General features: G+C 42.0%; 1 protein-coding gene across 2 annotated transcripts in view; it reads right to left on the minus strand.

The window, feature by feature from the left end:
* The window catches only part of LOC147905930 (uncharacterized), a 71,466-nt gene extending 70,785 nt beyond the window's left edge, over window positions 1-681 (minus strand). For both annotated transcript variants that reach the window (XM_087375693.1, XM_087375685.1), the window contains exons 1-2: window positions 585-681; window positions 117-239 (exon numbers count right to left, since the gene is read on the minus strand). In XM_087375693.1, the coding sequence (XP_087231819.1) occupies window positions 117-218 (102 nt within the window). In that variant the 5' untranslated portion in view covers window positions 219-239; window positions 585-681. The remainder of the gene's footprint in view (window positions 1-116; window positions 240-584) is intronic.
* Between the last annotated feature and the right edge of the window lie 14,978 nt (window positions 682-15,659).

Consider the following 15,659-nt stretch of genomic DNA (forward strand, 5'->3'; position numbering starts at 1 on the left):
CTCAAAAATAAGAATCAAGGAGTGATGAAAAAACGTAGTATACTTGTACAAATAACAGAGAGGTACAAGGAAAAAAATCGCAGCCCCTGTTGTGCGTGCAGTTATGTTTGTTTTACCTGAGTTTCAAGCTGTTGAAAGCGCTTCTCTATGTCATGAGATATAGAAACACCTTCACTGCTCGACATCACACAGTGTCCATTTTGATGCCCTTCTTCCATATCGGTGGTTCGCCGACAGGCCTGTCGAAACAAAGCATAGGCAGTAAATATATGTTAGGGGACATCTTGCGGCGTATAACGCGCTCTTGTCAGGCCTTCCAACGCCCGGTTTAAGTGACACGTAATCCCTTGGGGACCTAACATACGTAACAAGTTTAGCACAAATCCGACGTTCAAAAGCAGAAAGACGAATCTTTAAAGAACTTCGCTGGAAAAATGCAGCAGCTAGACGTACTACATGCGAACTTCAATGAGCTGTTCAAGTCGAGCGTTGAGCTTCTTTTTCTTGGTTTCAGACAAGGCAGTTGCGTTCGGCATTAGAGGAAGATACGTAAAGAAGCCATTTTATCGACGAGCATTACGTACCAAGGCGGGTCTAAAGGTGTGAGGATTGAGAGAACTGGGAACGACATGGGTACTGCGACGTCAACAAGATGGCGGTGGCAGAATCATGGGGAGCAGGCATTGTATGATGCATGCATCACTAACATGACTGTAGCAATCTTGCAAGGGAGTAAACAAGTATTCTACATGAGAGGCAAACACATTGGTGAAGGTCCGTGGAATTGGAGAAAGATAGGAGACGACGAGGTCGGAACTCTGTCGGCAGCACTAGCAGCACGCTGAATATCGACAGGGCGAGGCAGCTGTGGACGTGCAGCGAAAGGTGGCGTGTTTGAAATGGAATAGAAGCTGTGGCGGGAGAGCAGCTGCTAGGGGAGATGCACATAATGAAGAGGCCAAGCTTGAGATAGGCAAAGCGAGCCAAAATCAGTGGACGATCTTGGACGCCATAGCCGAGAACTCTGCGATGATCGATAGCGATGAGAGGGAGGGATCTTGGAGGCCAAAGACAGTGATGAGAAAAGCGACGTATAAATGGGGATGGAGAGGAGGAGAGGAAACCCTAAAACAAGGGACTTCCATTGATTGATGAAGAGCACAGAAAGGCTTCTTCTTCTGCTGCTGCTAATGCTTGCTCTTCTTCTTCTTCTTCTTCTTCTTCTTCTTCTTCAACTTCTTCTCGTCAAAAAGAAAACAACCGCTTCATCCCCTCCCCCCTTCTTAGCTTTAACACCCCCTTCCCCTTGGTCACACGCCTCCCCCTATGGTATATCATTTTATTTTTATCTTCCACTTCTTATACGCCCCCCTTGAGTTACCTCCCTCCCATCATCAGAACTACCTCCCTCCCATCATCACAACTGCACCTCGGTTTCGCCCCACCTAAGCAACAACAAGATGAATGCTCCCAAAGGCTTGCCTCAAATGCATAGCTTGGAAGAGAGAGAGAGAGAGAGAGAGAGAGAGAGATGACTTCAATGTGCATGAAGGAGAAGAGGGGGAGAGAGAGAGAGGGGGGGGGAGGGGGAGGGCTTCCCTTGAAATAGAGGAATAGGTGGAGATAATCAATCATAAAAAACAAAAAACAAGTGGACCAATCAACAATTCAAACTTAAAAAAATCCGCCATTCACTAAGGCCTACCCATAGCAGGGCAGGCCAAAAAGAAACCTAGTGCTTATCAACATAGCAGTTTGCCCTATTATCGTTGGCCTTTCGCATCACTCTACAAGATATGGATCTCACATTTGGAAAGACTGCCTTGTGACTCTAACTAATCACTATTTTGCAAAGCATCCAACCTACTTTTTGTCAAATTTTTGCATCAACATGTTGACAATGAGTCTTTACTCAATGGACACTCTACAACAATTTACATGAACTATATGAATTACTAAGCTTATAGTCTTCTCAATTTCATAAACAAGCTAATGTGCAAGCAGCCTATGTGCTTTAATACTCGAGCACTTGCTTTCACATGACAAATAGTACTTTTGTTCATCTAAGAGTAATTTTGGCATAGTACTCTTATAGTTGTAATGCCTTAAGTGACAAGACACACACAACTACGACGTGTTGAGTATCTAGCATTATGCGTGCTCCTCCTCTTGTACCTAGAACATATTCTTCAAGTCCATATTAATAGGTCTTTCCATGTGTGTGGCATCTTAAAATCAATTACAAGTCCTTTATACATTTCTTCGTCCCTTTAATTTATGTATGTACATGTAAGAAAATCTATCATTGTGACCATAGCACAAAAGAATGCTTTCTTAACATGATGATGGAAGCAAGATTATGGAACCCATTTTATTGACATATTTTCAAAATTTTGAGGTATGGTATACTCCAATTACACTTGAGTCATCCAATCAAAACTTTGAGGTATGCTATCTGAATTAATGTCTACAATTACACTTCAGTCATCCAAATTTGCAAAATCTGGTTCATGGAAAGGTGAAATCAATCTCCATTGCTTTCCCTAAGAAAGACTGGTAAATATGAGATATTGATTTTATCCACCTAGAAGCCACTTGTTGCAAAAGTAGGGCTCATAGTGTTGACATAGGTGTGCCATTGTACAAGGGAGTTGATTGCAACTCCATCATCATGGCCTCAAACCCTAACATGATGTACATGCTCAATCATGACTCTATAGGTTGCATTATCTACCCTTGTGTAGGTCCCTATCCACTTCTCAGTGTAGGCCTAGGGCACTATTCCACTGGAGGCCAAATTTTGTATGATCAAGGTCCTTTTTTTAGGGTCCGACCCCCCCATGCAATACAAGCCAGCATTTTCCCCAAACCAAAAAAAAAAAAAAATCAAGTAGTCTATCCTTGTGTGCATCCTCAAAGGATGTCCTCGCCCTTGTCTGACTCCAAGCATGAAACCTATCTCCCCTGCATCCTAGCTCAACTAAATGTATGTGACTACATGATTACATTAAGTGCCAGTACTCAATAGTCTCGTGCTCTCTCACCTTCCTCTTTGACCTACACAAATGAGAAATGTGAACGATCTATCATGTCAAATATTGAAAAGTTTAAAGCATGATTTGGAATTTGAACAATGAAAATCATCCTGCAAAACCTTCCCATAATTGTGGATGTGTTCCATGACAAAACAACACTAACGTCAGCAATTTGTGAGCTACATCATGTGCAAAAACAAGCATTCCTCTCATGAAGCCACTACGAGCTTCTAGGCACTAGCTCTTCCCTTAACAAGGATTCACTTGTCTATCCATCTACACACAATCCATTGCCATCCCTAAAAGTGTATTATTTGAAAAAATGGCAAAAACCACGAAAACAAACCTTGGTATATCCAATTTTTTAGGTCTACACTGATTGTAGGCAAATAAAAAGGCGACATCTTGAAGCTCTATGAAATTGTTCCCTATTGGGTCCTAGATCTTTTGGAAATTGTAACTCAACATGTATAAATTAGAATTGCGAATAGTTTGTCACTGTACTAGAGAGATGACATTCGAAACAAAATTGACATGCTATCAAAAGAATTCTTTGATATTGTATGAAAGCATATTGGACAAAACATATTTTGAAGAATAATTGTATTAATGAGAATGATGAGAGTAGGGGTGTCACATTGTGTGAAGATTATGTGCTACATAATGGATGAGCCAAAGTCGAGCCACTAATCAAATCCATCAATTGAATAGAACAAAATAATGGTAGTCAATTCATTCATGATTATGGCATGCCATTGTTTCTCCGTAAGTTTCACCACTCAGATAAGCTTTGCTTTGTTTCAATTCGGTGTTTCTTTCCTCACCTACACAATTACCTCTTCCCTGTCGCTTTTAATTGTCTTAGCAGCCTCATCACCTTGGTCTTTCTAATAGCTCGCTCCAATTGCTCTACTCTTTAATGATGTGCATTTGCTTTTGTAATGTGCTTGGCAATTATAATAAAGAAGCACGAGTTTTAAAATTTTCCTTGTCACACTACTCTCCTTGACATTTGTGAACCTAGGATCCTCGAAACTCCTACCTCTTTTCCATTCACATTAGATTGTCAGTTTGACACATTGGGTTTATTTTCAAGGTTGTACTTTTTTGTTAACTGGACAATTTTACAAAGCAACCATAGTCAACATTTAAATGGATCCTTTCACCATTAATTATCAAATGTCACCAGTACATTTTTATCCTCTATACAAAATTTTTTATCCTCTATACAAAATTGACCTTCAATAACATTAATGGAAGATTTTATTTTTTTTGAAATCGACCGAATATAATTTTTGGGAGCTTAGCTTTGCAAAAATGAAGTATACAAGATGGTGACTGTGGTAAACAAGCCCTGCGCCTACATTGCTAATAGCAAAATGCCTACTGAAGGTTTTAGCTACACATATCTATCTATTAATTAGGTTAGACAACCAGACTACCTCTAACCTCCACCACACGACTAAGATGTTGTACATTACACTTGACCTCGACCAGAACCAAGGAAGCTCTATAGCTACATAGATTCCAATGTTTGAATATCGACCTCCCAAATGGCTAGAAACACAGAGGCTTGGATCTGCGGCCAGCCCAGAGTCAACGGAAGGCCTCTAACATCGCCCAAAATGGTTGCCTTCCAATTGGACCTTAAATTTCACCAAGCCATTAGCCCTAAACTTCTGATTGCTTGTTGTAGACGAGCCCAAACTCCTCTAGAGACAACACAATTCCAAAATAAATGTCGGACTTGCTCAACTACCTGCCCACATAATAGGCATAGAGGTGACAAAGTGATGCGCTTTGCCAAAATGCCTTTGAGAGGCAGCTAGTTATGAATCCATTTCCAAAGGAGAAAGCTGGCTTTCCCCACCATACCTAGCTTCTAGATATCTCTGAATCTAGCCCTCCACCAAGAAGAACTTATTCTCAGGGACCATTAACGATCCGATAAGCTTTGCGGGTGAACAATTTTCTTAAACCCGATTTCCCTAGCATCCACTAGTTTAATTTCCAGTCATGGGCCTCTATTGGATTTGTTGGACACGAGCACCTTCTACCTAGATCCTATTGCATAATCTAATGCAAAGGCCACATTAAGGATATTTTCAAATATATCCCTATTCTTGAGATGAAGACATTTTTCTCCTCATCCACAACTTTGGTGCAAAGCTCCTGAATCCTGATGGCCAACAATTTTGCCAACACCTTATATGATGTGCTAAACATTGTTATGGGCCGCCAATCTCCTAACTTTATTCTATTGGAGTGCTAGGGAAACAATTTAACTAGCCCTGAATTGGTATTGACTATGAGGAACCCTTTTTGAAACGCCAAATTGGCCATGTCGACCAAATCTTGGCCAAAAACATCCCAAAATACTGTGAAAATTTCTATAGTAAAGTCATCTAGACCAGGGGACATTAAGAGCATCCTTAGGTCATTAATGGTGAAAGGCTTGGCTACCACAGACCTTTGGTAACGAGATACTCTGCAATCGAGCCCCTCTAATTCTTGCATATTCTTTTGCCATGCCTCGTCTTGGATATTCCAACCATGTTGATTTAGGGTAATCATACAACTTGGGTTTGACCTAAACCAATTAGGTGATGTATTGCTTTTTTTTTTCATTCCAACCACGCTAGTTTAGGACATTCACATAAGTGGTGTTTAACCTGAACTAGCTCGGCAGTATGTTGCATGATTTTTCTACCATTGCAGTGGTTTAGGACAATCACGTTAGGTCCAAGCTATCCTAGTTTAGAATTTAAACAGTTAGAAGTAAAGTTTTCTACAATTATAGACAGCCGTCGGACTGGTTATAAGACAACCACTGAGTTGTGTTGTCTCAAGCATACATGTGTATGATGTGCTCATCAAACTACTTGCATCCCATCTGCTTTCTCAAAATGTCCTTTTTTGGAGAAACTCTCGTGTTCTTATGCCTAAATAGTGTCACTCTAGCAATGAGTTCTGCATAGTAGGTTGCCTATCCTTTTATTGCATTTAGACTCATCATGCACTACTTCCACTCTATGCATTTAATTAATAGAGATACATTGGTCCTTTTGATGGATAACATCTTTGACTTTATGTTCCCAAGTCATTTTTTATTTGTTTTAGGGAATGCTAACATAGCTAATGTCCACCCCTTTTGTAGCTAGTTGATCTAAGCTATGTGCCATTTAGTAGGCCTTTTCTCAAGCTAGAGAGTAGCATCTCTTGTGTGCATCTCCTAAGGTGTTGCAAGGTTGTCATTCTATGAATTCTAGGGTGCATGGTAAGCTTCTAATGACACAAGACTGATACTCATTTGAATAGCCTAATGTTGCTACTATAAATTCTCCCACCAATAGGTTCACAACAACTCATATTCTTTGCTCCGATGGCAATGCTCCAAGGCATGCATATGCAACCACTTCCTATTGTTGCTCTGCAAGGAGTCTTCCGTCTTCTCATTGGATCTCCCTCTCCAAGCATCATAAAAATGTATTCCATTTCCATTTTGATCCCTTGCCATTTATTTCCTTGACCCACAATATATTCCTTGTGCCTTCACCAACTCGCATCCTCTATGGAATCGTATCGAAAAAGAAGAAATGAAAATTTATAAATAGTGTTGGATTTATTGAAATATATTTGCACATTTTCAAATTCTTTCATCCTAGGGTAATTAAGATACTAACATCACCAACTATGAATGTTTTAAGACCACCATGCACTAGTCCCACCAATATAGATTCCATGTTTTTGTATTGATTTTCAAGAAACCAAGAAAAAGTTATGGAGAGTGCCCACAAATGGGTGTGAAAAAGTTTAGCACAACATTGGAGGCCCATTAATTTGCATAAATGTGATCAATTATATGTGTTCTTTGGTTGAGAAGAATCTCACATAGTGTACTTTTGAATGATTACTTGTTTGCATTCATGTGTTAAACAAAATTTCAAAGTTTTTGAATAAACTGTTATATCTTATACTATTTAGGATGCATGCTTCACTTGCAACTGTAACACTTGAAATGATCTAATGATCTCATTATACATTTGAATTGTGTGGCTTTTTGTCTCATATTAAATTTTAGAATGTGCATTACTATACTGAGACCAAGTTTGCCAAATTCCACTTAGCAATCCATAAGTTATGGTTGGCAAGTTACCTATACACAAAAAATTATCCTAAACCTCACAAAAAGTCACAACCCAAGCTTGCATTGACCCAAACTAATTTTGAATGTTCGAGCCATTGGACCGAGCTACCACAAGCAGGATAAAGTTATCATCATAAAAATACTTGCAAGCTTGTAAAATGGTCTCCAACAATCCATATGTGAAAAGAGGTTGATATGACGTATCTATGTGGGGTTGCTAATGTGAAAATGGTTTTAAGTTGGTAGGGAAGAAGAACATGAGTACTTTGAATTCATATAAATAAGATTAAAGTTGAAATCTAGCATAGAAGAAAGAACATCCTTTGGATGTATACTTGAGGGTGATTTGTGCAACCATGAGGCATGGTGAATCTTCTTGTTTGAAATTGATAGATCACAAATTGGCAGGAGATCAATTGATTGATATTCTCTTTTTCTTGCCATGGATCAACACTCCATGTTGAAATTTTTAAATTTAATACGCATGTGAATGAGGCTTTTGCTCCACTTGTTAGAATCTTTCTACAACCTTGCAACAATTTGATAGTTTCATTGATGAATATGTACATTTGGTACTTGCTAAATGCTATTGAACTTGAACATGTGATCGCTTTTATAGAAGCTATCGAACACACCACACGTGCACACACGGTCAGCACCAAGTGATTAGAGTCCATTCTTGCATTTTTAAAAGTGTTCATGCTCTTGCATGCTGACCTCACTACTATCACATTGCACCACACAAGTGCACTCCACTCAATCACCCTTTTTCCCCCCACCCCACACCACACTCCTTCCTTCTTTTTCTCTCTTTTACATAGTCACTACCCCGCCAACCATCGCCAAACTAGTACGCTGCCGATCGTTGCGATCCCAATATCCCACTGGTTGATGCCAAAGCCAAACACCACCACTCGTTACCATCCCACACCGCATTTCCCCATCGTCATTTGAGTACCATGCCGATCGCGGCCTTGGCCACATCCTGCCGACCGTCGCCATCAAAGTTCAGCGCCGAATGCTGCTATTGAATTCAGCACCGACAATCGCCATACCAGTATCCCGCTGATCGGGGGGATAGGAAATCTACAAAGGCAGGCCTACCTCACTGGGTCATCGCCATAGCTGTTGCCCCAGAACTCTATCAAAATTTACCCCAAAATCTGATAGTTTCCTGCCCCTTCCACTACATTCCAAGTAGCAAGTTTATGTCCTCCTGTTCTTCCTCATCCATTGATTCCCTCGTCACTCAACTTCCACTCCTATTTGCAATGGAGTCTGAACATGACTTCTTTGAGTTCGAAGTTGGCCTAGGGCTCCATAACCTAGAGGCCACTGGCCCATCGGATTCCCAAAGCACCCCTTCTGCCACAATTCACATGCCGATTGAGATACCCATGGAAGATTTTGAAGACAAAGAAACTTCCACCAGGCATGCCACTCAAGAAGAGCCATCTACAACAGGCATGCCTCCCATGAAGACACAAAAGTGCACCTCAATGCCAACCACAGGTGAGTATAAGATCGTGCTTTCACAAGCACACTCGCCACTCGGAGAAGTGTGGCTCCAAGAGCTAAATGCTTGAGTGATACATTCATTCTTCGCCTACGAGGGCCATGACTACACCCTCCACTACCATGCAGCAACAGCATACGTCGCTCTCCAAGACCCAGTAGTCGTGGAGGTGCTCAATTTTGCAAGCTTGGGAAGAATAGCCACCCATTTCCCATGCCACCAGGACATGACTTTGCTGGCAGAATTCCTCAAGGTGTATGATGACAACACCAACATTGGTGTCCTGCATGGTGTAGCAGGCAATCCCCACCACTACCAGATCAATCAGACACGGTGCGGGTAGCATTCAACCTACCACTAGTTGGCGAGAAATACTCCAAGCAGAAAAAGAAGCTCGACACCCTCAAGACCGATCTGTCACTTCGACCACCACAAGTGTGGGGGCCGCATCCAATTCACCACCATCCATCGAGGTAGAGCAACTAGTAAGAGCCTTGCAATGGCTCACTCAAGTTAAGCACACGGACCATCATCAATCCATTGTGCCCAATATCTTGCTGAGAATGGTGAACTTCCAAGAGACGAACTGGGCTGACTACTTCTACAGCCAAATGCGAGATGATCTCGGCACCCACAGACGTCATCGGCAATCCCATGTTGTACATGCCGGTCCTCTATTACTTGAGAAGTTAGCATCTGCCAGTCGGCTTCGGCCTCGCTGAGAAATCCACCACCGATCCCGTACAGACCAAGCAAGAAGAGATAGAGATAAGGCCCAAGAGAGCAAGGACAATGCCAAGTGTCACTCCGGTAACTCATGTCCAATCGAAAACAAGTCAGCCGCTTGACCAATATGAGGAGCGCTAGTTGCACGAATTCATGCAATGAAAACTATGCCTCTAGTGGGCAGGTCCTCAAGATAAGGGCAAACAGGTTCAAGGAGGGCCTATTCTCATTGAAGACCTCCAAGGTGATGACACAATCAAAATCGGCCTCCATACAGAAGCCAAAACTATGCCAACAACCCCTATTGCGCCCTTCGTCTCTGTCTCCACCCCCCCTCAGGAGACAACATCCTTCGCCATTCGCACCTCTTCCACTCCATGGGTAGGCCTAGCGGAGGCTATACAATTTTGCAGCGCGCCCCACTATAGTGCAACGGGTGCACATGACAGCAGAACAGTTATCATGCGTGGACGTGATGGAGCTGAACCTATTTGAAGCCATGGGACAACTACCCTAGGTCACCTGCACAATCTTTCAAAGGAGGCAGGAGCAAGCCTCACAACTCTCCTCCAGTCTCATCCAAGCCTAGCTGTCGGCACATGAAAGCCCATCGACAATGGTCGCCTCGATGGCCTAGCGCTTCATCCTGGCCACCTTTGCCTTGAGTTCTTTTTCTCTATGCACAGCTTGAAGGGTGGAGAGAGTGAGTGGTCCATAGTATCTTTTTAATTTGCTCCCATTTAGGTAGCCATTCATTTCTGTTCCATCAAGGGTGGCTATTCCGCGTGACCCCTAAGGAGTGATCTCAATTACACGGTAAGGACCCATACCTTGGTACTTAAGCTTGCATTTGGTATTGTAGACACTATATAGGAGCGCCAAATCTCCTTCTACCAGGTCCTTGTTCTTGAGGTTGTAGTCAAACCACTTCTTATGTCGAGCCGTTTCTACCCAGAGAGAGTAGGCTCTGTGCGCAACCTTGTCTCTCCTAACTTTTTGAGGTCGACTAGCTATTCAGCTAGCACTCTTTTGTGAGTCTTTCTTTTATAGCAAGATGGAGGCTAGGCACTACATACTCCATTGGCATTACTGCCTCCACCCCAAAGGCTAACTTGAAGGGGGTACAATGTGTTGCCACTTTGTAGGAGGTCATGTAGGCCCATAATGCTGCTATGAGCTTATGCTCCCAATCGGTACGACTGGCTTCTACCGTACATGTGATGATCTTACAGCGTGTTTTGTTGGAGCTTTTGGCCAAGCCATTTGCTCTGGGGTAGTATGGAATTGACTTCCTATGAATGATCATAAACTCACTCATCAGGATTGCTATGGTTTTGTTGAGGAAGTGAGTTCCTGACTAACTCCAAAGGACATCCAAACTGCATAATGACTTGTTCATATAAGAATTTGGTAGTGGACCTTGCATCATGGGTGGGCCTTGTAAGGTGTGTAGGTCTACTCTCATGGTCTATTCTTCAGGGTACGTGAATCCAAACACCTTAATGTTTATGCCAGTCAACACTCCCAGGGGTTCAATGGTTCCCCCATAGGCTAGCTTTACTACCAAATGGGTCTGCTCGAGTGCAGGTTTTCCCCATTTCTCCCAACATTCCTTGGTGCAGACACTCACTCCCGATCCCCCATCCAGGATGGCTTCCATGTTTTGTTTTGGTAGATTATGGGGATAGAGGCATTTGTGTCATCACCCTCGAAATACTGGCCTAGCTTGTTGATGGGAATCTTGGGTAGGATTTGCCCCTTTTCTAACGTTGACTGGTTGGGCTTAGGGCTGGTAGGGGTTGGAGGTCGGAATGGTCTATTCATCCAATTGGATAGATCATGCCATAGGATGGGATTTCCTCTTAACAGTGAAGCGATCGGCATTTTCACCTTTGTCGATAGGAAAGCAGCCAGCCCGACACTGTCGTAGGGTTCTTATGAAGCTTCTTCCTCCATGGACAATATATCATTGAAGCCATATAGATCTCCTTTGTCTTGGAGGTTATGCAACACTGGGTCTTCCTAAAATATCTTTTGCATCAGATCCGGAGCTTTTGACTACTCCAAGTTGAGGTGTTCCTCTTCCTCCATCCTCTCTGGCACCTTGAGCGATTTTGCCCCTCGATGGCCCATCAGGTGGGATGGATGAATAGTATTTGACCCCCTACTAGCCTTTAATTAATGCTCGAACTTATCCTGGCAATCCCGTTCTGGGCATCCTTTATGTATTGCTTTTCCAAGCTCGGGTTAGGATAGGTGGTGGGTAAGGGAGCCAGTAGGCCTTGGGCCTGCACTAGTTTGTTCACTTTTGGGATTAGGGGTACCTTAGGGTCACCTTAGGTGGAAGACTATTCGAAAGCAGAGGAGGTGCAAGAGTAGTCTCCTCATCAGAATCGTCCTGCATGAGCACCTGGTTGGAATCATCACCTACTCAAATGGCCTTCTTGGATCGAGTTAGAGGCTGTGGGGGAATCTCAAGAACCGACAACGGGAATACTTTACCCTTCCTTTTGAGCTTCCTCATGGCCTTGCCTAGTCCCTTGGCTTGCATCCTCGTAATGACTTGTAGTGGCACTGTGGCCACATGGCCTTGTTTAATGCTAAGCAGAATTAGGCTCGTGCTCTTTGGTGGAATGAGTGGGATGGTTGGTCTCTATGTGGGACAATCTTGAATAGCTGCTCCGTTTCACATCCCGCACATCAAGGGGTGGGATTGGTTGTGGTTGGGGTGGTGGGAGTATGATCCCTGTATGGACAATCCTTTAAGAAGTGTGGGCCCTAGCATTTGAAATAGGACACTGGAGGGTTTGAAGTGCCTCGATAGGGGCATTCACTTGCTCTATGGGAAACTTGGCAGGTGTAACATTGGAGCGGGGGTCTCCAAGCGATTGAGTTTAGATCTCTCGCCCTTGCATTTACGGGGGCAGTTTGGAATACAGGGACTTGTTGATCCTCTGGCTGGAGGTAGTTGATCAGGGTTCCACTTCCCTCCTTGTAGGGGTAGTAATCATGAGGTCCATGATCAGGATCCGTTTCCTCCCAGTCGTTGGGCAATTCTTCAACCAACACTGTATAGAGAAAGTGGTGACCTACCATACAATAGGTGCTCTCTCTCTCTCTCTCTCTCTCTCTCTCTCTCTCTCTCTCTTCCTCCCAATCTAGGGGGGGGATGGGGATGGCCTCTAATGAAAATAAACACATGATGTGAAATGGACTCATATGTACCAAACTCACTTGAAATGATTTGGATGCATAGGGACCAAGTAAGGTTGACAAGCCAACCAAGGAAAACTTTAAGCTGATTAGAAAAAAGAGAAGCCAAGAAGAAATCTATTATGAAAATTAAACTTAGACATGCTCATAAGCTCAAGATTTACCAAAACCATAGAAACCAAGAACAAGGAAACAAGTGGGGAAGAGAAGAGAAAGAGAGAGTGACACCATGGGGACCTGGGGTCCAATCTGCCCCCCCTAGATGGTGGCTCTTGCTTCCCATTTAGAGTATTTATAATTGTAATTCCAAAAAGCAAAGATCCAATAATAGTACATCCAAAAGCATCCCTTGTCCATAATTAGAGGGATTGCTCAACATAGCTCCACGAGCTTAAAATATCACAAGGCTTAATATGCCCTCATAAATTAGCCCACGGCTTAAAATTCATTACTTTGCAATATGGCCCATGGCCTTTGATAGTCATTAGATACTTCGATCAATCCAAATTGCCTTCAACATCTTCGTTCCTCGTTATCCACCAACTCATCATCTGTACTCAAGCTACCAATTGTGTTAGTTGTTAAAATCAATTGATGAATCATCACACCAACTAGTCCCAACACAACGCTTGATATACAGACATTAAAATACACACCTTGCTACCAATTGCAATAACACTAGCAACATTAGTATTAACATGGAATCACCCACAATACTAACCATCTAGCTTGGCAAAATACAAGTAGTTAGGCGTCCCCAACTAAACCACACAAAGCATCCACTAGGACCCCCGCTGCGTCTAGTGCGCTCCTATGGAATACCTTGCCATAGTCACACTTGACTAAAATAAAATAATTTCCATAGCAAGAAATATCAGAAATACAATTTCGTAACATCCCTCTTGCTTTGATTGCAACTGACCTTAGTTGTGTATTTGACTTTTTGAGTCAATGAGTAGAGATGCGAAGAGAACTCTCTTGGAACAGTAAGTCCATTGCAAACACTTTGTTTTATAAAAGATGATAAGGGTGTGAAGCAATGGAACAACGTTGCTTAAAAAAATGGTAACATGCGACCACACCGCTGAAGAACAATCCAGCAAGAAGAGACTTTACCATCTCCACATTGACTTAGAAGAAGAGTATGCACTTGAGAGAAGAATAACCTTTCCTACTAACTGCACTCTCATTGAGACCTCCTGAATTAAGTTTACATCAACTTTATTAGTTTCCACGAACTGTTGCACAACATTGCGTTTGATGGTTTTAAACTTCTTTTCCTCAATCATCCCTTTTGCAACAATAGTAGTTGAAAATAGACCTTTCATTTGTTTTACAGGAAGAGATTTTGGATCAACATTTTCCTTTTGGGACTCCAAATCTTTCCTATAAGCCAGATGCGTAAATAAGAGTTAACCTAGGAAGATTTATCATAGCCAGATTGCAAATAGCAAATGCTTTAAACAATCTTACCTTGCTACTTGTACTCAACACTTGCACCCTCTACTTCTCTCTTTCAATTTTGCAAGGTTGCAAAGTTTTCTTCTTGTAAGCCTATCTCCCAAAGGGGTCACTTTCGTTCTTGCTTTACAAAACTTCTCCCTCGTCTTTGTATGTTCTTCAATTTCATTATATAACTGCTCTTTCAATCTGGAACCTCTAGCTATCTGTTGTGTCTTTGTGTTTGCCTCTTGCTCAGAGGCTTGTGTAAATACTTATACATGTGTGCAACTTGAGACTGAGCCGCGATGTATCCATGCATACCTTTCGTTCCGTTGCCCGCAAATTTTAGCAATGTTTTCAGATTTGACAATGGTGGTGTGGAAGTTCAGATTAGACATTTTGGATAAATCTTCCCATCACACCATAATCCGATATGTTGTAAACCTTTTCTTCTCATATTTTCTCTTTGCATGGCACCTGTGTGTTGTCATTTTGGAAGAGGTGCATATTCTTTAACTAAATCAATATGAAGATGGTGTTGCTATCTCTTGTTGGCTCGTTTTGTAGAGTTGTAGTTTGGTGTTGCCATTTTAAGTGCAGTGTTTTTTTATTGCTTCGCGATCTCATTACTGTGTCATAAGGCAAAGACTTTAAGAGATGGCGGTGGTAAACTTTTAAAAACAAGCCTATGGCGAGATTAGTTATGGTGTTCTGATGGAGAAGCTTAATGATCATGGAGATGGCTAGAAAATGATTTAGAGAAAGACATGGCTTGTGAGAGCATTGAATGTTAAAGCTCATGAGATATGGGAGTGAATATAGAAGAATATCTTTATTCTTTCATCCTCTAACATGTTTACAATACTTATGAATATTTTATTGAGTATTTTATTATTTTCCCATATTTCAGACTCACAAAAAAAGAAGAAATTGTGGATTTCTCTCAAGGCCCCAAAATGAGCTCCCTTTTTTCTAAATGGATCTGGGAGAAGAAAAGAAATGTAAGGAGGACATTAAGGATGAAAGGGGGACACAACCAACAACTTTTGTTTTGTATTTTTATGGGGCTTTTAGTCCTTCATGCTAACAAGGAGCTGGGGGGATGGTCTTGATGAATTCTGAAGGTCAAGAGGTATGGGATGTATGAAATCAGTTCGTTTTTGCTATCAGCCACCACTTTTTCAACACGAGATCTCCATGTGTTGCTCCTACGATAGGCAATTGACTTTATAGCTAATTTGCGTTCTTTTAAGCCCATTTTTATGCTGGTCTCGACTTGTTTTGGCCCTGTTTGAACCTGTTTTTTTGTTGTCCACAACAGGCACCATTAGTTTCCAGCCCTGTTGCAGCATTTTGGAGTAGGTTTCTAAGCAGGTGAAATAAGTTTTGATATTTCTAAACTTGTTTTGTCGATCCCAGAACAGGTTAAATTGTTCTTTTCCAGTTTCTCACCTCCTAAACAACTTCTACAACAAGGTGACTTGATCTGGAGCAGATTTGGTGCATTTTGAAGTAGTTTTTAAAACAAAATAGCTGTTGGTTGTCAGATTTATTTTGCTACATTTCCTGCCCTAGTCAC

This window comes from Dipteris shenzhenensis, chromosome 1 (genome assembly GCF_047967505.1).
Source record: "Dipteris shenzhenensis isolate YYH24624 ecotype China chromosome 1, Dip_SZ_1.0, whole genome shotgun sequence".
Taxonomy (NCBI): domain Eukaryota; kingdom Viridiplantae; phylum Streptophyta; class Polypodiopsida; order Gleicheniales; family Dipteridaceae; genus Dipteris; species Dipteris shenzhenensis.